At 53.4% G+C, this 19,852-nt stretch overlaps 3 protein-coding genes across 7 annotated transcripts in view; all 3 read right to left on the bottom strand.

Annotated features, from left to right (window-relative positions):
- Positions 1 to 2,724, bottom strand: part of SORL1 (sortilin related receptor 1) — a 58,750-nt gene extending 56,026 nt beyond the window's left edge. For both annotated transcript variants that reach the window (XM_071449804.1, XM_071449803.1), the window contains exon 1: positions 2,440 to 2,724. In XM_071449804.1, the coding sequence (XP_071305905.1) occupies positions 2,440 to 2,652 (213 nt within the window). In that variant the 5' untranslated portion in view covers positions 2,653 to 2,724. The remainder of the gene's footprint in view (positions 1 to 2,439) is intronic.
- Positions 2,725 to 7,879: 5,155 nt separating this feature from the next.
- SC5D (sterol-C5-desaturase) lies at positions 7,880 to 12,477 on the bottom strand. Of its 2 annotated transcripts, none has more exons than XM_071449569.1 (5): positions 12,342 to 12,477; positions 11,565 to 11,782; positions 10,483 to 10,615; positions 9,968 to 10,068; positions 7,880 to 9,098 (listed from the first exon to the last, which is right to left on the bottom strand). In XM_071449569.1, exons 2-5 carry the CDS (start codon positions 11,772 to 11,774, stop codon positions 8,634 to 8,636), a joined length of 909 nt encoding a protein of 302 aa, XP_071305670.1. In that variant the 5' UTR covers positions 11,775 to 11,782; positions 12,342 to 12,477; the 3' UTR covers positions 7,880 to 8,633. The 2 variants fall into 2 exon arrangements, with proteins under 2 accessions (XP_071305670.1, XP_071305671.1); XM_071449570.1 differs by lacking the exon at positions 12,342 to 12,477 and adding an exon at positions 11,982 to 12,168.
- A 3,018-nt stretch (positions 12,478 to 15,495) lies between these two features.
- Positions 15,496 to 19,852, bottom strand: part of TECTA (tectorin alpha) — a 30,435-nt gene continuing 26,078 nt past the window's right edge. For 2 of the 3 annotated variants that reach the window (XM_071449788.1, XM_071449789.1), the window contains one exon: positions 15,496 to 18,831. In XM_071449788.1, the coding sequence (XP_071305889.1) occupies positions 18,731 to 18,831 (101 nt within the window). In that variant the 3' untranslated portion in view covers positions 15,496 to 18,730. The remainder of the gene's footprint in view (positions 18,832 to 19,852) is intronic. The other variant, XR_011682775.1, reaches the window with a different exon arrangement.

Raw genomic sequence — 19,852 nt, forward strand, 5'->3', positions numbered from 1 at the left:
CTTCTCTGCTGCCAGTGGCATCCTGGAAAAGTCCTGTCTCGTGCCTGCTTCAAACAGTCTGTCCATTGTAACCCTCACCAACAATCCCACAGAGGTGAGGGCTGTGCAAGGGAACAAAACCTGCTCTGTCTCGAAGCTGACAGACTCGAGTCAGGCATTTGGTCTCCTGATTGCTGCTGCTTTGGAATCAGAAAAAAACAAGGAGAAGCCACAAAGGGGGTTAAGCTGCTGGTCCTGTTATCTGGGGATGTTCCTGGGAAGTTTTGCTGCAGCCTGCCCAGCAAGGATGTGCTCAGCAGTGAGGGTCCAAATAAAAATATCCAAGTTACATCTTGTGCTTTGGTGTCCAAGGCAAGAGGGCTCTGAGCCTGTCCCTGACAGTGCTGAGTAAGCTGTGTTTGGCTCCTGAGGAGCTACAAAGGCTTTGGATGTTCTTGCCCTGCTCGTTTCCAGACAGAGCGATGCCTCCCTCCCTCTGCTCCCCTGATGACATCAGCCCCACCAGCAGCAAACCCTGCTCTCCCCAGCCCCTGAGCTGAGCCTGGCCTCTCAGCTCTGCCCCCAGCCTGCTTCAGAGAGCCAGGGAAGGGCAGGGAGTTTTGGGGCATGAGCCAGAGCGTAGCATATGGCCAAGTGACCTGCCAAAGGCACGGGAGTGGGATGTGTCCCAGATCAGGGACTGCAGTGACACCGCACGAGGATGCTGGCTCCAAGCACTGCCCCTTGTGCTGATGGCCCTGGCAGGGGAGTGCTTGGACTGCACTTTGATTTTCTGCTGCTGTTGGAGAGCCAGGGAGCTGGGGGAGGGGGGGTCACGGGGATTGTTGGGTGCTTGTGACCAGGCACGAGACCCCTGAGCACGGTGCTGCACGGCTTTTCCGGCTTGCCAGGCATTAGGAACTTGTGTGGTCAGGTCTGTAACGCAGCCCAGGGCACACAGGCTCCCTCTTGCCCCTTTTATTGAGGCAGAGCCCTGATTTGAAGCGCTGTGGCACTTGAGAGAACTCGGAAATGCTGTTTAGTGCTGAGCAACTCGTCCTGGTGACACACCTGGGCTATCAAATCTGTGTGTCCTGCCCCGCAGCAGAGGAAGGAACGGGTGCTGTGTGCTCTGCTGCCAGTGAGAGCAACTCCATTCCCCAGGCAAATCCCTCCTGGAAGCTCGAGGCAATGAGAAAATCCCCAACAGTGGCAAACTGTTGAACTCCCACTGCTTCCTATTAGTCCTGGTCTGGATTGTGACAGGGTCACTGCACCCTCCTGGGTCTGCAGCTCCTGTGCAGGTGACGGGGACATCCCTGCTGGAGCTGCTCTCTACCTGGCAGGATGGAAGGCACGGGGAGACAGAAGGGAAAGTGCCACCAATGTCTTGCCGTGGATGAGAGACAAGTGTCATGTTTTCTTCTAAAATGGGGTAGCTGTGTTATGCTAAAAACAGCCAAACGCTGAGGAGGTAGAGGAGGCGAAGCAGATTTTCAAGGGGAGGAGGAACAGCTTTTCCCTAAACAAGGGAACAGAAGGGCTTTAGGAGCAGCACCAGCCCTGCATGTGCCCCTCCAGCAGCTCCAGGGCCAGCCCTGCCTCGTGACTGGCTCCTTCTGATCCTACAAGTAACAAAAAGGGGAAATTATAGAGCACCAGGGGGGAAAGCACCGTCCAAGGAGGCAAAGGCAGATGTCACTGAGGGCTCAAAGCCTCTCCTCAAGTGTGCCATGTCCCTCCCAAACAGCATTTTGGGCACGTGATGGGGACACGGGCAGTGTCAGCAAGGAGGATCAAATAGGGCAGAGAAGTGCAGACAGCTTGTGGGTACATCAAAAATAAAGCAGAACCTTTAAAAAGCTGAAGCTTTCCCCAGCCAAGAGTCCGAGTGTAATTTGTCATCACCACCCAAAAGAGATGGAAAAGAAGGGCTGAGGGGGAGCCTTCGTGGTCCTGGCAGCAAAACTTGCCAGTGCATCGAGCCCGAGCAGGGATACTTTCAGAAATAGCAGTTTCTGTGTTTTCCTGCCGCGAGCGGCTCTGCTCCCCTCCTTTCCCGAGGGTCAGCGGAGGATGGCTGGGGCACGCCAGGAGCCCTGATCGCGGGGAAGGAAGGACACGGTGCCTCGCACGGAGCCATGGTTTCCCCCGGCGTCACCTCCCCCTGCCCAGCTCACGGCGAGCATCCCCGGCTCACGGCGCTGCTGCCCGCAGGGAATCTCCGTCCCTTCCCGGGGATGCCCGGCCCCAATCCCCGCCGCGTGCCCTTGGCTGCTCCCTCCGAGCCCGCAGGGATGCGGGGATGGAGAGCCGCGAACCCCCGCACCGACCCCTGCCCGGGCGCGACCCCCGGGGCAGGCTGTGGAGCGGGGGGGGGTGACGGTGATGATGATGATGATGGAGCTCGGGGCCCGAGCGGTGTCCGTGCCCCCCGCGGCAGCCGCGCTGCGGGCTCACCTGTCCGTACACCTGGATGGGCTCGGGCGGGCGCGGCGCGGCGCGGCGGCCCCGCGGGGGCTCGGCGGGGGCCCCCGGGGCGCGGAGCAGCAGCGGCGGCGGCGAGCGGGCAGCGAGCGGCACCGGCAGCAGCAGCAGCAGCGGGAGGAGAGGCAGCAGCCGGCGCGGGAGCGGGCAGGCACGGCCGGCCCCGCCGCAGCTCCGTGTCGCCATGTTCGTGCCGCCGGGGCCGGGCGGAGCGGAGCCGAGCGGGGCCGAGCGGGGCCGGGAGGAGCGGCAGCCGCGCCGCCGCCCGGAGAGAATGTGCATGGGCAGCGAGCGCCGCCGCTGCGAGCCCCCCCCGCGGGCACGGAGGCTCGGGCCCCCTCCCCTCTTCTCGCCTCTTCTCGCCTCCTTCTCGATCTTTTCTTCCCTCTTCTTCTTTTTCGGCCTCTTCGTCTTTTTCGGCCTCTCCGGAGGATGCTCGGCTTCCCGAGCTTCACGAGATGCAGGGAAATAAGTTCTGGTGGATTTCTGTGTAATGGACTAAAGCTCGGACCCCCTCGCCTCCTTCTCGCTCTTTTCTTCCCTCTTCTTCTTTTCTTCCCTCTCCGTCTTTTTCGGCCTCTCCGGAGGATGCTCGGCTCCCCGGCGAGATGCAGGGAAATAAGTTCTTGTGGATTTCTGTGAAATGGATTAAAGCTCGGGCCCCCTCCCCTCTTGTCGTCTCCTTCTCTCTCTTTTCTTCCCTCTTCTTCGTTTCCTTCCCTCTTCTTCTTTTTCTTGCCTCTCCGTCTTTTTCGGCCTCTCCAGAGGATGCTCGGCTCTCCCCGACGAGATGCAGTGAAATAAATTCGGGTGGATTTCTGTGAAGTGGACTAAAACTCGGGCCCCCTCCCCTCTTCTCGCCTCCTTCTCACTCGTTTCTTCCCTCTTCTTCTTTTTCTTCCTCTCCTTCTTTTTCGGCCTCTCCGGAGGATGCTCGGCTCCCCGAGCTTCACGAGATGCAGTGAAATAAGTTCTGGTGGATTTCTGTGAAATGGGTTAAAGCTCGGACCCCTCTCCCTGCGTCTCCTCTCCCTCTCCTTTCCCCTGCTCTTTCTTCTCTTCATGTTGAGATAACAAGTGAAGTGAAACAATAAGTGAAATAATAAGTTCAAGTTAATTTCTGTGAAATGGAGTAAAGAGAAATGAAGCAGCTGGAAATCGAGTTGAAGAGAGCAAGAGTGAATGAAAGGAAATTGTGTTGAAGTAAAGAAGCTGTTTAGGAGTGTGTGGAGTGACAGGGTAAAGGGGAAAGGCTTCAAACTGGCAAAGAGCAGGGTTAGATTGGATGTTAGGAAGGAATTCCTCCCTGAGAGGGTGGTGAGACCCTGGCACAGGTTGCCCAGAGAAGCTCTGGCTGCCCCTGGATCCCTGGAATTGTCCAAGGCTGGGTTGGATGTGCCTTGGAGCAACCTGGGACAGTGGAAAGCGTCTCAATTTCTGCCGTGTTTTTACCTGGGCAGAGCTGGGAAGGTGAGCAAGACATGGTGGGAGTAGGAGGCCAGAAACCCTCAGGGTCTCTCCAGGGCCTTCTGCCCCCTCTCCCAGCCATGGCAGGTGGGTTTGAGCTGTGCCAGTGCCCGTGTGCTTCCCACAGAACACTTGGCACAGGCAGCACGCCCATAACTCACCAAAGGGCAGGAGGTGATGCTTGGCTGGTTGTGCAGGGACAGCACAGGGCTGATGCCAGTGGCCACAACTCTGATTTATTGGGGCAGCTCAAAGTGCTGGGCTCCCAGGTGTGGGGATTCCCCTGGAGCTGCTCCCCTGGTCCCTGTGCATCCCTTTCAGGAGGCACAGCTCATCTTTGCTGCCATCTCCCAATGTCATTTTGTCATTTCCCAGGGTCATTTGAATCTCCTGCCTCAAATCCTTGCTCCCCCATCCTGCCCTGCAGGAGCCCAGCGTTTTGAGCAGCCCCAGTAAATCAGAATTGTGCCCGCTGGCATCAGGCCTGTGCTGTCCCTGCATAGCCAACCAAGCCTCATCTCCTGCACTGGTGGGTTTTTTGGGCATGATTTTGCTGCTAAGGAATGGGCTCAGGCAATTTCTTAGCAGCTCAGGTGGGTTTTAGTGTTGGTCAATCATCAGTGAACTTATTTCTTATTGTGAGATAGGATTAGGAGAAAGGTAAAGCAGGTTCAAATTATAACAGGAATAGAGTAAGAAATAGGAGGAAATGAGAAATTGTCTTTGCTGAGGTGCTAAATGGAGGAAAATGGTGTTTGGGGGGTTTGCTGTCCCTGAGGTACTGAGAGCACACTGATGGCTTTCAATCCCTCTGCCTCTCATGCACCATTCAACAAAATAAAAAAGGATGTTGCCCAGCAGTGAAGGAATGGGAGCCTGTAAATCCCATGGACAGCCCCAAGGCAATCTTGCTGCCCCTCATTCCACTTGCTTTAATAGCAGGAACATTGTCCAGAGCCTTCCCCGAGGTGCTTTCACCTAGAAACCCACTTAGTGTATTTCAATTATCGGGTCAATACAATGATAAACCCTCCTAACAAGGCTCTTAGAGGTCTTGGCTCAGAGTGATGTCCCCCTGGAGGACAGGAGGTCACCGTGGCTCTGGGCAGAGTCACTGAGGGAGTTTTGTTGTGTGGGAATCCCTGCAGGCAGCTGCTCTCTGGGCCAGACGAGAAGGACTCAAAAAGGACCTGGAGATGAGGAATTGTAGTGATTTTGGTTTGTTAATTTTAGATTTTTTTTTAAATTTTGAGATTTTGCCACTAATGTGTTGATGAGTGTGGTGGGTTTTAGTGTTGGTTAATCATTTGTGCATTTATTTCTTGTTGTGAGATAGGAGAAAGGTAAAGTCCTTCTCATCTCTGGGCCAGATGAGAAGGACTCAAAAAGGACCTGGAGATGAAGAATTGTAGTCATTTTGGTTTGTTAATTTTAGATTTTTTTTTTTTTTAATTTTGAGATTTTGATGAGTGTGGTGGGTTTTAGTGTTGGTTAATCATTAGTGTATTTATTTCTTTTTGTGAGATAGGCAAAGCAGGTTCAAACTAGAAACAGGAATAGAGTAAGAAATAGGAGGAAATGAGGAACTGCCTTTGCTGAGTGCTAAGTGGAGGAAAATGGTGGTTGGGGGGTTTGCTGTCTCTCTTCCAGCCCTTTTTTCACGCTTCTTGCAGGGTGTAAGAAGGGTCCCTGTGCCCCTGTGAGCTCCCCGTGGTGGGCACAGGGTGGGAGCTTCAGCCAGGAGCTCCTGGGTGAGCCCAGCCCTGGTAAATGCTCAGAGATGAATGGCTCTTTCTTTGTGCAGGGAAACACACGTTTCCCTTGCCAAGGTATTTTTATTTTTTTTGTTGCAAAGGGGAGAGAGGAACAGTGCAGAGTTTATTTTAGGGTCCATCTGGATTTCATCAGCAGCAAAAGCTGTGAACTCCAGGAGCAAGGTGAGGAGCCCCTGGCCCCCTGGTTTTCCTTCCCCTCTTCCTTGAGACCTTTCCCTGTCTCAGCTTTAGAGGTCCCAGAGGGTTTGGGGGACTGGGGGGCTGGAACAGCCATTCCCACAAAGCCTCACTGAGAGAGTAAAGCTGCTTAAAGGAGCCATTGCTGGTTGCTGGAGCTGAATCAGGGAACCAAAGACAGCATCCCGCCCATGGCAGTGGCCTCAGGGCCTTCCTCGGAGGATGATGATGGTTGTAGGGTTTCCTGCAGGGCTCAGGGCTGTGCCAGAGGCACCCAATTGCTGCATTCCCATGCCACGGGGTCTCTTGGTGTGCTGGGGGCTCTCTGAGGCCGATGTTCAGTGTGTGGTACAGACGTGTGGGGGTGAAAGGAGGGAAGGAAACGCTCTGTGTGGGGTGGGACAGGGCAGCTCTTGCAGAAAAATCAGCAGAAAAGGCTCTGATGCCAGGAAAACCGTGAGGAATGGGGTCATGGGACAGGAGCAGGGACAGCCCGTGTGTGTCCCTATGAGAGCCCTGGGGGAACGAGGAGGAGTGTCACCCTGCTCTTTTAGGATTTTCTAAGCCTCCTGATGTTGACTTTCCTGTAAGGAACTTTCTCACACTCTTCCTGTAAATAACTGATTGCTTTGCGTTCCTTTATGAAGGAGGAGAAAGTTGATGGGCTGTTGGGCTGTCCAGTGTCATTGGAGAGGTGGCACTGTCACCCTCCAATCCACTGCCACTCTTGGGAAACTATAAATGTTGGAGTCAGAAAAAAAACTTCCCTTTTTCTCTACACCTTGAGAACAGCGCTGTGCGCTTGTGTTCTTTCGTGTCCTATAGCGAGAGAGGAGGAGGAGGAGGAGGAATGGCATCCACGCAGGTGCAGCTCCAGCGATGGCTGTGGTGAGCAACATCCCCATCTTGTGGCAACAGCAGCACCGGGGGAGCAGAGCCAGAGCTGCCGGAGCCCCAAGGCCACGGCGGGGGATGTGGCAGCCCTGGCAGGGGCTGTGTGACCGGCAGGACACGACCCGCCCGTGCCCGGGGCCTGCAGATCCACCCCGGGGCAGCGCCAGGCCGAAGGGCCGGGGGAGGGTGCACTGGGCACAGAGTGGTGCAATTTCATCCCTGGACTTCAGTTATCGGGTCAATACAACGATAAACCCTCCTAACAAGGCTTTTAGAGGTCTTGACTCAGAGTGATGTCCCCCTGGAGGACAGCAGGTCACCGTGGCTCTGGGCAGAGTCACTGAGGGAGTTTTGTTGTGTGGGAATGAAGATGTAGTGCCCTGTGAGGGTCACTGTCTGTCCCAAAGCTGCCAGGATGGGGTGCCCAGGTGGGAGGATGGGGTTTTGAGAACCCTGGGGCCTTTCCAAGAGTGGGTTGGGAATCAGGGTGGCCAAGGCCTGTGATGTTGTCACCGTGTTTGATCTGGGCTGTGCCTTGACCCCAGGTTAATCAGCACACAGGGGTCAGGGGTGCTGTCCACGTGGGGAGAGCAGGTTGGGCTGGTGAAAAGGTGAAGGCAGAGTGTGACTGTGCTGGCAGGACGTGGGGCAGGTGTCCCTTGTGCTCCCCGGGTGCCACAGGTGTGCTGGTGTGGCCTTGGCCTGGGGACAGCTGAGGCTGCATGAGGAGCAGGGGGGCTGTCACCACAGCAAGGGACTCACAGAGGGGCTGCCAGCACTGCAAGGGACTCACAGAGGGGCTGTCACCACAGCAAGGGACTCCAGAAGGGTCTCCATCCCCAGCAAGGGCTCCAGGGACTGGTGAAACTGGGGGAGCAGGGGGTGGGAAAGCACAGGTGTCGCTGTGCAGGGACACGGTCACACCTGAGGAGGTTTGGGCCACTGGAGGTGGCTCTGGCCACTCTGTGTTTTGCCCATTTCTGCTGTTTTGGCCCAAATTTGCTGCCAGCACAGCACAGCTCTGTGCCAAGCCCCTCATGGGTGCTGTAGGGCAGAAATAGGCTGCCCCAGGAGCCAAGGAGAAGGGAGCAAACAGCAGGCAAGTTGGCAATTGAGATTTATTAAACACGGGTCACCCCAAAGGCGGGGTGACCAGATTTCAGCAGGAAACACACAGGCCCTTAAGGGGGAAGCTGGCCACGAACCCTTGAGTGAGGAGAAGCCCCTGCCCCTCACATCTGGGTGCCTGGGCCTTCTCTCTTCCCCCTCAGTGTTCTCAGAGAGACCCACAAGACTCAAAGCCTGCTTCTGTCCTACAGGCATGATGCTTCCATGGGACATCCCCGGGCAAGAGGAAGGAGGTTGAGTGCAAGAAGTCCCACCAAGGGAGCCATCAGAAGAAGCCACACCACCTCCAAAAGGTAGGCTTTTCTTCCAAAATACAGCTTGTCCCAATGAACACTATGATGGGAACAATGAATCACCAACAAAGGGGCGCAGCAGTGGAACAAAGACCCTGCCACGAGCCACGTTAATTTGTGCCACGTTACTGTTCTATTTGTGCCATGTTATTCTTCTTGCAAAGCATCAGCACAGCACTAAAGCAGCGCGGGGACCTTAGCAGAGATCCAAAGGGAGCTGGGATGGGAAGCAGTAGGAAAACCAGGACAGATCTGTGGTGTGGAGCAAGGCCAGGTGCTGCTGTTCTGGGAGCGGGGCAGGTCGGATGCTCACCAAAAATCACCCCACGCTGGTCACATCATCAGGGACTCTTTGTCCGTGGGAAACAGTCTTGGGTGGCTGGTGAGGAATGGGACAAGATCCAGCCAGAGGAGGGACACACTCAGAGGAAGCCTACTCAGTCTTGGAGGCCACGGTGCCATTGGATGCTCCTGGGTCTTTCTTGGAGGCCCCGATGCCGTTGGACGCTCCTGGATCTTTCTCTCGGAGCTTGCGCAAATAATCGTGGGGGCCTTTGCCCTCAAAGGACGTGGGGCTCTTGTAAGAACCCCCAATCTTGTCCCAGAGGGTGAAGTACTGCCCGTAGTTGTAGTCAAAGTACAGGTGGTGGTCGGTGTGGTGGGCAGAGCCGTTGATGATGTGCCGCAGCAGCCGCGGCACGCGGTAATCGCCGTCGTGGATGGAGATGGTCCAGACATTGACGAAGATGTAGAGGCCCAGGTAGGTGACTTTGTGCAGGGGGAACAGGAAGGGGTAGATGTGGTAGGGCAGGCTCTGCATGAAGCCATCCACGGGGTGGAAGGCGTGGCTGGCGAAGGGCGTGGCGATCTTCCACAGGTGGTGGGGCTTGTGGAAGCGCTGCGGGGACACGGGGCTGTCAGTCGGGGTGGGACCTTTAAGAGGGTCCCCAGAGCCAGATTCATGGCCCCAGGGGATGCTGTTTGAGCCACCACCACCCAAACTGAGAGGGGGACATGTGCCCTAAAGGGCTCCCAGCTTGACATCTTCAGTGTCATGCTGTTTATAAGCTACAAGAACGTAAAATTTGGTGGGTGATTGGTTGATGATTTATGACCATGGTGTCACAGACATCTTTTATGAAAAATCCTTTCCTTAGGATTTTTCCTCCTGAGAAGCTGAGAGGCCTCAGGAACAAAATGTAAGCAGTGGTTACCTGCTGCTGTGGAATGCAACAGGTGCATCTGGGATTGGGCTCATGTGGTTGTTTCTAATTAATGGCCAATCACAGCCTAGCTGTCTCAGACAGAGAGCCAAGCTACAAGCCTTTGTTATGATTCCTTCTTTTTCTATTCTTAGCCAGCCTTCTGATGAAATCCTTTCTTCTATTCTTTTAGTATAGTTTTAATATAATATATATCATAAAATAATAAATCAAGCCTTGTGAAACATGGAGTCAGATCCTCCTCTCTTCCCTCATCCTAAGACCCCTGTGAACACGGTCACATCATGGTTTGTATTTTTGTTTGGTTTTTTGGGGGGTGGGTCAGTTCTGGGGTTAATTCTATGTTTGTTTGGGGGTGGTTATGGAGTGATGATGACAGTTGGTTATTGGTTTTGATACTAGGAAATATAGAGGAAGATTAATTGAAAGTGTATTGATGACCATCACATGGTGAAGCCTTGTTCAGCCATTCCCACCCGAGCTTGGAAATGTCACCAGAGCAGGACAAGGACTCTTGTCCAGAGCCCCCTGTCCCGTCCCATACCTTATAGAACAGCTTGTGGTGGAGACCACGGTGTATCCAGTAGATGCCCATGTCAGTGAAGAAGAGGAAGGACAGCATGCTGAGGAAGACACCAGACCAGCCTGGGGGGACAGACAGGGTGGCACATCAGGAGGCTGTGAGGGTCTCCACAATGGTCCTCATGGTGGGAGACACAGGTGAGTCATGTCAGAGTCTGCCCCACTGAGGTGACAGGCTCAGGCTGTCCCATGTGACTCAGGGCAGGTGAGTCAGGTGCTGTTTCACTGGGAGCCGTGCCAGGGAAGGGCAGGATCTCTTGTGGAGGGTGGAGTGTGTCAAGCAGGGGGACACGACCCTAAATGAGGGTGTCTGGGTGCCTCCCCTACAGAGAACCTGGGCTTTTGGCTGACAGGCAGGGACAGCAGGTACCCAGGAGGATTTCCTGGGGTTGTCATCAGGAGAAATGGGGTCTGAGTGAGGTGACCCAGGTGGGGAGGGGCCCCTGCTGTGGCAGGGGGTGCAGGGAGGTCACTCACCATACGGGGAGTCCTCGATGTTGTCGTAGAGTTTGCTGTAGCCCCGCACCTCAGCGAAGAACAGGGCGACAGTGGGGACACTGATCCAGGGCAGGGAGCGCAGGGCGTAGGAGATCTCCCGGCTCACCTGGTTCTGTGGGGTGTGACAGCAGGGTCAGGGGCACAGGGGACATGTCCTGGTTCTGTGGGGTGTGGCAAGAGGGGTCAGGGGGCACAGGGGACATCTCCTGGTTCTGTAGGGTGTGACAACAGGGTCAGGGGGCACAGGGGACATTTCTGAGCTCACCTGGCTCTGCTGGGTGTGGCAACAGGGGTCAGGGGGCACAGGGGACATCTCGTGGTTCTGTGGGGTGTGGCAAGAGGGGTCAGGGGGCACAGGGGACATTTCCAGGCTCACCTGGTTCTGTGGGGTGTGGCAAGAGGGGTCAAGGGGCATAGGGGACATTTCTGAGCTCACCTGGTTCTAGGTGGGGTGTGACAACAGAGTCGGGGGCACAGGGGACACTTCTACCTGGCTCTGTGGGGTGCGGCAAGAGGATTCAGGGGCACAGGGGACATTTCCAGGCTCACCTTGTTCCGTGGGGCCACCCTGGCATCTTGGCCACCCCTTTGTTGTGGCATCTGTGCCATGGTGTGGGACACAGGGTGCTGCTGATATGGGGACAGCTGCGCTCGAGCTGGGTGTTGGGGTCAGTGGGTTGTGGCACAGGGATCATGGAGGGCAAGAGCAGGCGGAGAGGGGTGGATGTGACAGCAGGGACACCCCGTGCCACACCACTGACAGGTGACATTTGGATGGACAAGGGGATGGCGAGGTGGACAGGGCCACGCAGGGCATGGGTGAATGTCACAGGCATCTTTTATGAAAAATCTTTTTCTTAGGATTTTTCCTCCCAAGAAGCTGAGAAGTCTCAGGAACAAAATGCAAACAACGATTACCTGCTGCTGTGGAATGCAACAGGTGTGTCTGGGATTGGTCTCATGTGGTTGTTTCTAATTAATGACCAATCACAGTGAGCTTCCCCCATCCTCAGACCCCTGTGACCATGGTCACAGGCGAGCAGCCAGCAAGGAGCACCCACCTCCAGGAACTGGGGATGTTTCTTGAGCTCGTGGTCGAAGATGAAGTAGTAGCTGAAGGTGCCGAAAAGCAGGTAGAGGGTGAGGGCGCCCAGGTTGGTGATGACAAAAAGGCTGAGGAGCTGTCGGCACGGCTCGGCCTCGGGCCACCCCGCCGGGTACACGTAGGGCGTCAGGAGATGCCGGTCCGCGGCTTCCAGGACCAGATCCATGGTGGCTCCTGCGGGAAAAGGGATCGCTGTGAGCGAGGTGTCCCTGCCCAGCACGGGAAATCGGTGCCCGCCAGGACGTGGGCAGGGGTTGGCAGGGCTGGCATGCTGTCTGGCTGGCTGGATGGCCTCAGCCGGGACTGGGGAGCAGATCTGGGACACGCAGGGTGTGGGTGCGGAGCAGGGCAGACGCAGGAGTGGGGGACTCGCCTAATTCTGTGCGCTGGACTGCGGGAGGGGGCACTTAGGACAGGGGACAGCGGGCTGTGGGTGGCAGCGGGACGGGCGACAGGTGGCTGTGGGGTGCGGGATGTGGCTCTGGGCTGCGAATCCCCTTTGGGGGCAGCTCATGGGGCTCCGTTCCGAGCCCTGCGGGGCGATTCCCCGGGCAGGGTGGGCGGCCAAGGGGGCGGCACCGTGTCCGGGAGCCGCGAGTGGCGCGGCCAGCGGCGGGGACGGACGCGCGGGGAGCGCGGGGGCCGTGCCGGCGGTGCCCCCAGCCCGTGCCCCCCATCCCGGTACCCCAAATCCCCATCCCAAATCCCCATCCCGAAGCCCCCATCCCGTTACCTGCCCGGGGTCCCGGAGCGGCGCGGGGCGGGGGCGGGGCGGGGGCGGGGCCGCGCGCGGTAGCGCCACGTGACGTCACCGGCGGAAGGGCTCGCGCCACCTCGGGCGGTGACGTCAGTGCGCAGAAAGGGGCGGAGTGATGGGCTGGGGGCGTAGCCATTGGCTGGGGCGTTTTGGGGCGTGGTCATAGGCGTGGTCTAGTGTGGGCGTGGTCTGGGATGGGGCGTGGTCTGGGCGGGGCGTGCGGAGCGGTGCCGGAGGGGGAATTTTGGGGAAATTTGCGGAATTTTGGGGAATTCTGCCCGCTCCGAGCCCCTTCCCTGCTGTCGCCTCGGTTGTGAACAATATAGATATATATATATATATTTCCCAAATATATATAGAAATATATGTGTCCTTATATATAAGTATATGTGTATATAGCTATCTATATATATCTCTATACATATAGATATATATGTATAGGTATATCTAGATATCTATATATATAAATATATAGATATCCATATAGAAATATAGATATATAGAGATATATATAAATGGATATCTAGATATCTATATCTATCTATATCTATATCTATCTATAAATATATATATATAAATATATAAATATCCATATATAAATATCTATATAAATAGATATCTAGATATCTATATCTATCTATATATATCTATATATAAATATAAATATATAGATACCTATATATATAAATATATAAATATATATAAATAGAGATCTATGTCTATATATCTATATCTATCTAAATATATACATGTGTATATCTATGTTGCTACAGATATATAGATGATATATGTAGATATAGATATAGATGACATAGATATATTTGGCACTCCAAAAAATTCCATGTTTGATGCACATTTTTGTCCATCTGGGACAAATGCAGGATATTGATATGGAAAGATGATGGAGGGGTAAAAAATTGAAATCCATCATTGGTCCATGAGGAAATGCTGTGCAGAACTTTCATTCCTTCTGGAATCGTCTTTTTTCAGCCATTAAAATAAAATGGGCTTGGGCTCAGCTGAGGGAAATATTTGGTCTAAAAAGTTGTGCATAATTATTATTTCTCAATAAAAATTATTTTTAATCAGCCCTGTTTGCTCTTTTTATTAGAACTTAGAGACTTTTTTTTGGTTTGGTACAAGTGTGGCTTCCACCAAATAATTGGGGTTTCTTATGGGGGTCATAACCCCAAAATGACCTGAAGTGACCCCAAAATTTTCTGCAAAGACCAACTTTGACCTCTAATAACCCCAATGACCTATAGTAACCCCAGATTTTAATTTTTGACCTCAAGTAACCCCAAAATGACCTCTAGTGACCCCAAATTTTAGTTTTTGACCTCAAGTAACCCCACAATGACCTCTAGTAACCCCAAAATGACCTATAGTAACCCCAAAAGTGACCTAAAGTAACCCCAAATTTTCAGGAGAGAGCAAGTTTGACCTCAAGTAACCCCAATGACCTATAGTAACCTCAAATTTTAGGTTTTGACCTCAAGTAACCCCAAAATGACCTCTAGTAACCTCAAATTTTAGTTTTTGACCTCAAGTAACCCCACAATGACCTCTAGTGACCCCAAATTTTAGGTTTTGACCTCAAGTAACCCCAAAATGACCTATAGTAACCCCAAAAGTGACCTAAAGTAACCCCAAATTTTCAGGAGAGAGCAAGTTTGACCTCAAGTAACCCCAATGACCTATAGTAACCCCAAATTTTAGGTTTTGACCTCAAGTAACCCCAAAATGACCTGAAGTGACCCCAAATTTTAGTTTTTGACCTCAAGTAACCCCACAATGACCTCTAGTGACCCCAAATTTTAGGTTTTGACCTCAAGTAACCCCAAAATGACCTATAGTAACCCCAAAAGTGACCTAAAGTAACCCCAAATTTTCAGGAGAGAGCAAGTTTGACCTCAAGTAACCCCAATGACCTATAGTAACCCCAAATTTTAGGTTTTGACCTCAAGTAACCCCAAAATGACCTCTAGTGACCCCAAAATGACCTGAAATGACCCCAAAGTTTTCTGCAAAGACCAACTTTGACCTCTAATAACTCAAATGACCTATAGTAACCCCCAATTTTAATTGTGGCCCTCTAGTAACCCACAAAATGGTGAAATTAATCCCAAAGTGCTCCATAGGGCATGAGTTTGACCTTAGGAAACCCAAGCAAATTAAAATTGGGGGTTACTATAGGTCATTGGGGTTACTATAGGTCATTGGGGTTACTTGAGGTCAAACTCACTCTCTCCTGAAAATTTTGGGGTTACTTTAGGTCACTTTTGGGGTCACTTCAGGTCATTTTGGGGTTACTTGAGGTCAAAAACTAAAATTTGGGGTTACTATAGGTCATTGGGGTTATTAGAGGTCAAAGATGGTCTTTGCAGAAAACTTTGGGGTCATTTCAGGTCATTTTGGGGTCACTTCAGGTCATTTTGGGGTTACTTGAGGTCAATCCTTAAAATTTGGGGTTACTATAGGTCATTGGGTTACTTGAGGTCAAACTCACTCTCTCCTGAAAATTTTGGGGTTACTTTAGGTCACTTTTGAGGTCACTTCAGGTCATTTTGGGGTTACTAGAGGTCATTGTGGGGTTACTAGAGGTCAATCCTTAAAATTTGGGGTCACTATAGGTCATTGGGGTTACTCTGGGTCATTGGGGTTATTGGAGTTCAAACTCTCTCCAGAAGACTTTGAGATTACTTGAGGTCACTTTTGGGGTTATTTAGGTCATTCGGGGATTACTGGAGGTCAAAAATGACAACTTGTGGTTCCTTCAGGCCCTCAGGGTTTCTTCAGCTCAAACTCACTCTCTCCACACACTTTGGGGTCACTTTGCATCTTTCTGGGGCTTACTTGATGTCAGTTCTGAATAATTTGGGGTTTCTCTTGCTCGTTTGGGTTCCTTAGAGTGAACAGAGTAATTCCTGACAAAGCTCCCAGCCCTCCCCTGTGCCACAGCTCCTTCTGTGCCCCCTTGGAATGTGGGCTGGTGAAATTCCTGTGCATTTGGAGCAGCTCAGAGCTCTCCAGCTCTGCCTCTTCTCACCCAATCTGTTCCCTCTGTCCCCCCACTCTGTCACCCTCTGAAGCTGCAGATCTTGGATGGATGTAAAAGACACCGACAGCGTTTGAAACTTTAAACCAAGTTTATTGGAGAACCACCATTAACAGCACAACTCAACCAGGGTTTGGTTTTAATCATCATTAATACAGAGGTAGGTAATCACTCTTTAATAAATTTGGGCTAAATCAGCCAGGAGTCTGCAAAAGAAAACCATGTGCAGCTGGAATAAAAGTCAGTACATTACAGTTGAAGCTGGAAGTTGGTTTTCAGTTTTCTTGCAGTGGAAAATTCTGAGACCTTTTTTGTACTTGCAACCTTTGCTGCCTTGTTTGCCTGTGCTCTCTTTGTGCTTGGTACAAACATCTTCTTGTTTGGGTTTATAAAAACCCCTTCTAACCAACACACCCTTTGCCTCCTCGGTTATCCAGTGAGATTGGCTCAGCAATTCTTTTCTTCTAGATCAAAACTTGCTTCCATTTCTATTCCTTCTTCAGATTCTACATTCAAAAATCTTTCTGCCAAGCACACAGATCTGTGAGACTTTCTTGTCAAACTTTCATCCTTCCCAGCAAGGGCTGTGGTCAGTGCTGTGGTCAGGCCTGTGGTCAGTGCTGGGGTCAGTGCTGTGATCAGTTCTGTGGTCAGTGCTGTGGTCAGGCCTGTGGTCAGTGCTGTGGTCAGGCCTGTGGTCAGTGCTGTGGTCAGTGCTGGGGTCAGTGCTGTGGTCAGTGCTGTAGTCAGTGCTGGGGTCAGTGCTGGGGTCAGTGCTGAGGTCAGTGCTGGGGTCAGTGCTGTGGTCAGTGCTGTGGTCAGTGCTGTGGTCAATGCTGTGGTCAGTGCTGGGGTCAGTGCTGTGGTCAGTGCTGTGGTCAGTGCTGTGGTCAGTGCTGTGGTCAATGCTGTGGTCAGTGCTGTGGTCAGTGCTGTGGTCAGCTCTGTGGTCAGGCCTGTGGTCAGTGCTGTGGTCAGTGCTGTGGTCAGTGCTGGGGTCAGTGCTGAGGTCAGTGCTGTGGTCAGCGCTGTGGTCAGGCCTGTGATCAGTGCTGTGGTCAGTGCTGTGGTCAGTGCTGTGGTCAGTGCTGGGGTCAGTGCTGTGGTCAGTGCTGTGGTCAGTGCTGTGGTCAGGCCTGTGGTCAGGCCTGTGGTCAGGCCTGTGGTCAGGCCTGTGGTCAGTGCTGTGGTCAGTGCTGTGGTCAGGCCTGTGATCAGTGCTGTGGTCAGTGCTGGGGTCAGTGCTGTGGTCAGTGCTGTGGTCAGTGCTGGGGTCAGTGCTGTGGTCAGTGCTGTGGTCAGCGCTGTGGTCAGTGCTGTGGTCAGTGCTGGGGTCAGTGCTGTGGTCAGTGCTGTGGTCAGTTCTGTGGTCAGGCCTGTGGTCAGTGCTGTGGTCAGTGCTGGGGTCAGTGCTGTGGTCAGTTCTGTGGTCAGTGCTGTGGTCAGTGCTGTGGTCAGTGTGGTCCCCACACTCAGGCTCTCCTGTCACCATCACTCTTTGGACAATCTGCCAAACCCTTTGAGAGCCAAAGGAAATATTTAACATCCCCACACGCTCTCGCAGTGCTCCCCACCACTCCACCGTGTTGTTCACTCACCTGCTCAGCCACCAAAGGCCACCAGCACCATCAGCCCCTCCAGTGCCTTGGGGATCCTCTCCATCCTCGGGGTGTCCCCCAGAGCCCCCAGGCAGCTCCCTGGGGTGCAGCACAGCCACACTGCTGCCATCTTCAGCAGTTCAGGAATTAATGCTGAAATGAGGGTGGGAGACGTGGCCAGGAGCAAAGAGAGACTGGAGAGGGAGATGGGAGACCTGGAGAGCAAAGAGGGAAGTGCAGAGGGCAGAGAGAGCAGAGGGAAAATATGGGAGAGAGAGGGCAAAGAGACAGAGACACTGGAGCCAGCTGAGAGTGACACTGAGAGGGAGCAGAGAGCAGGGACAGGAGAGGGATGGCAAAGAAGCACAGAGAGAGGGCAGAGTGAGGACAGAGGGAGCAGAGATGGGGGAATGAGGCAGCAGAGAGTAGAGAGGCAGTCACAGGGAGCAAAGAGGGGTGAAGGAGAGAATTCCGAGCTGACACACACACAGAGGGCACAGAGAGGGGGCTGAGAGGCAGAGAACTGGCAGAGCAGAGTCCATGACATTCTGTTACCCACCTCTTGTCTCGAGGCAGAGGAACCAGCTGCCCTCCTGCCCCAGAACCCAAATCTCCTCCGCTCCTTCTGCCCTACATCCCAGCCCACTCCATGGCAAACCTGCCAGACCCACACTCCAGCCACAAGCTGTGTCCTCAGCTCTGCTGTGCCCCTGCCTGGCACCCCAAAACTCCCCGTCCATCCCTCCCAGGGACTCTGGGCAGCCCTGGTGTCCTGCCAGGCCCTGCTGCTCCTCACCCCCACCACACAGGAGCCGGTGCTTACCAAGGATTACAACACTTTTTATTCCCACGCAGCCGTTTCACAGAGTACAAACACAAGACAAGACACCAACACAGCCCCCCCACACCCACCAGCACCCCAAGGCTGCTCCCCACTCTTTCACCAGCACCCCAATGCTGCCCTGGGCCCACAGACCCCAACCCTGCTCTGACCCTTGCACACCACACAAACATGGCAGAGAATTTAATCCTTCCTCTGATTCTTGTTCCTGCCCACCAGAAAGCACCTGGTTCCAATTATTGGCACCAGCTTGTCACCACCACAGCACAATGCCAAGATTTCCAGACCCCCATGGATGAACTTGGCTCTCTGAACCAAACCTCAGCACCACCTCTGCTCTGGAGAGTCAGAGGGTGACACGGTCCCAAGGTGTCACACCATGCAGAGATGGCAATGCACTGCTCTGGCCATGACCTGTGCCCAACACCTACCTCTGCTGGAGTCTGTGAGCTCATAAGACCCTGGTGGCAGCTCCCAAGGACAGTGGAGACGTGAGGGGACAGCACATGCTCCACCCTGTCCCACACTAACAGTGGTGTGGGCCACCTCATCACCCCACAAAGGAGAGCCTGGGGAAAAGCTGCTAAACCCCTCCTTGAGTCCACATCAATGATGGAAAGCTGCAAAAAAAACCCCAAACCCCAGTCCCACGTGGCTGCTGGCAAACACCAACATCCTGCTCCAGCCGTCGCTGCCGCCGTGCCGGCCGCGCGTCACCGCCGGCTCCGCGTCCCACCTCTCTCTCAGGTGACATCCCTTGCATGGCCGGGTGGGCAGCGGCGTGGCCATGGCAGGGGGGGCTGTCTCCTACCCTACAAAGACTCCGGCTGACGCGAGAACAGTTTTTGGCTGGGCGGCGGGGCCGCGCCTACGAGGGCAGGGGCCGCGGAGCTGAGCGCAGCCACAGCCACAGCTGGGCCGCCAGCAGCAGGGTCACTCGGGCACGGTGCTCCCCTGAAGAGCTGGAGGCTGCCAACACAACAAGATCCACGTCAGCTGGGGCTCTAGGTGCCTCCCTGCCAGATGCCCCTCACATCGTGCCCACCCCAATGCCCGACCTCCTTGCTGGGCTCCCGGACCCACTGCATTTACTCCACCCTGCCCTGTGCCATGCAGGCACCATCGCCTCCCTTGCAGCTGCCTGCCAGCTCTTCTGAGGTTGTTTCTTGGGGGAATTCACAAAATTAGAGGGTTTTGGAAAAGCTGCAAAAGGCAGGCTCCAGAGGCAGTAGAACTGTGATTGGAGCTAAGCAGCAGCCATGAGATTGGTCAGCAGAAAAATTATTTAAAAAGTAGAAAAGCAAGGACAAATAGAACAATGGTCTGTGTATTAACACTTGTCTAGAATAACTCTCTAAGCTACAGAAAAGTTTATCTCACAAGATATTAGGAAAGTTGAAGCTTAATATGGAGCTCTGTGTGTTGTGTTTTAAGGCTTACAAGCAAGTATTGTATTCAAAATAAGCAAGCATTGTTTTAACCAAAGGTACGTGTGCTTATAGTGGTTGGATTGAAAAATATGCTTTTGCTTGGTGTGATAGGTCAAAAAACTTATAAAGTAAGTTGTAACATTAAATTCTTGGTCTGCTGCCTAAGATGTGAGCTGGTGGCATCTTCCCATTGTCATAATCACATAATGAGACTGATGCTGGAAAATAAAACAGCTCAAGGCACGTTCCACAGCAGCTCCATCCCATTCGTGATTTGTACACAGCCCCCTGCCAGCGTCAGCTTTTCTTAGCCAGAGGCTGAGATGTTAAACATGGCTTGTGCCCTGTTGCCACCATGCCAGCAGGGATCAGGGATCGGTTATTTTGTTTAACTTTAAGGAAAATGAGCATTTTTTGAGGCTTTTTTCCCCTTAGCCAGAGGATGAAGATGCCATGGGATGCACAGTGCCAGCAGTGCCCTCCCAGCCCTCAGTGACAGGGACAGGGCACAGCTGGCTCCCTGCCCTCCACACCCCTCCTGTCTGTGACACACCACATGT

Source organism: Agelaius tricolor, unplaced genomic scaffold (genome assembly GCF_023055355.1).
Source record: "Agelaius tricolor isolate 1412-34295 unplaced genomic scaffold, bAgeTri1.0.p SCAF_29, whole genome shotgun sequence".
In the NCBI taxonomy this organism is placed as follows: domain Eukaryota; kingdom Metazoa; phylum Chordata; class Aves; order Passeriformes; family Icteridae; genus Agelaius; species Agelaius tricolor.

Bases quoted from the DNA above. Each gene is read 5' to 3' on its own strand.
- SC5D (XM_071449569.1), bottom strand. From the start codon at position 11,774: ATGGATCTGGTCCTGGAAGCCGCGGACCGGCATCTCCTGACGCCCTAC. The intron at 10,069-10,482 runs GTGAGTGACCTC...CTGTCCCCCCAG, and splicing joins CATCGAGGACTCCCCGTATG to GCTGGTCTGGTGTCTTCCTC. The intron at 9,099-9,967 runs GTATGGGACGGG...GTGTCCCCGCAG, and splicing joins ACCACAAGCTGTTCTATAAG to CGCTTCCACAAGCCCCACCA.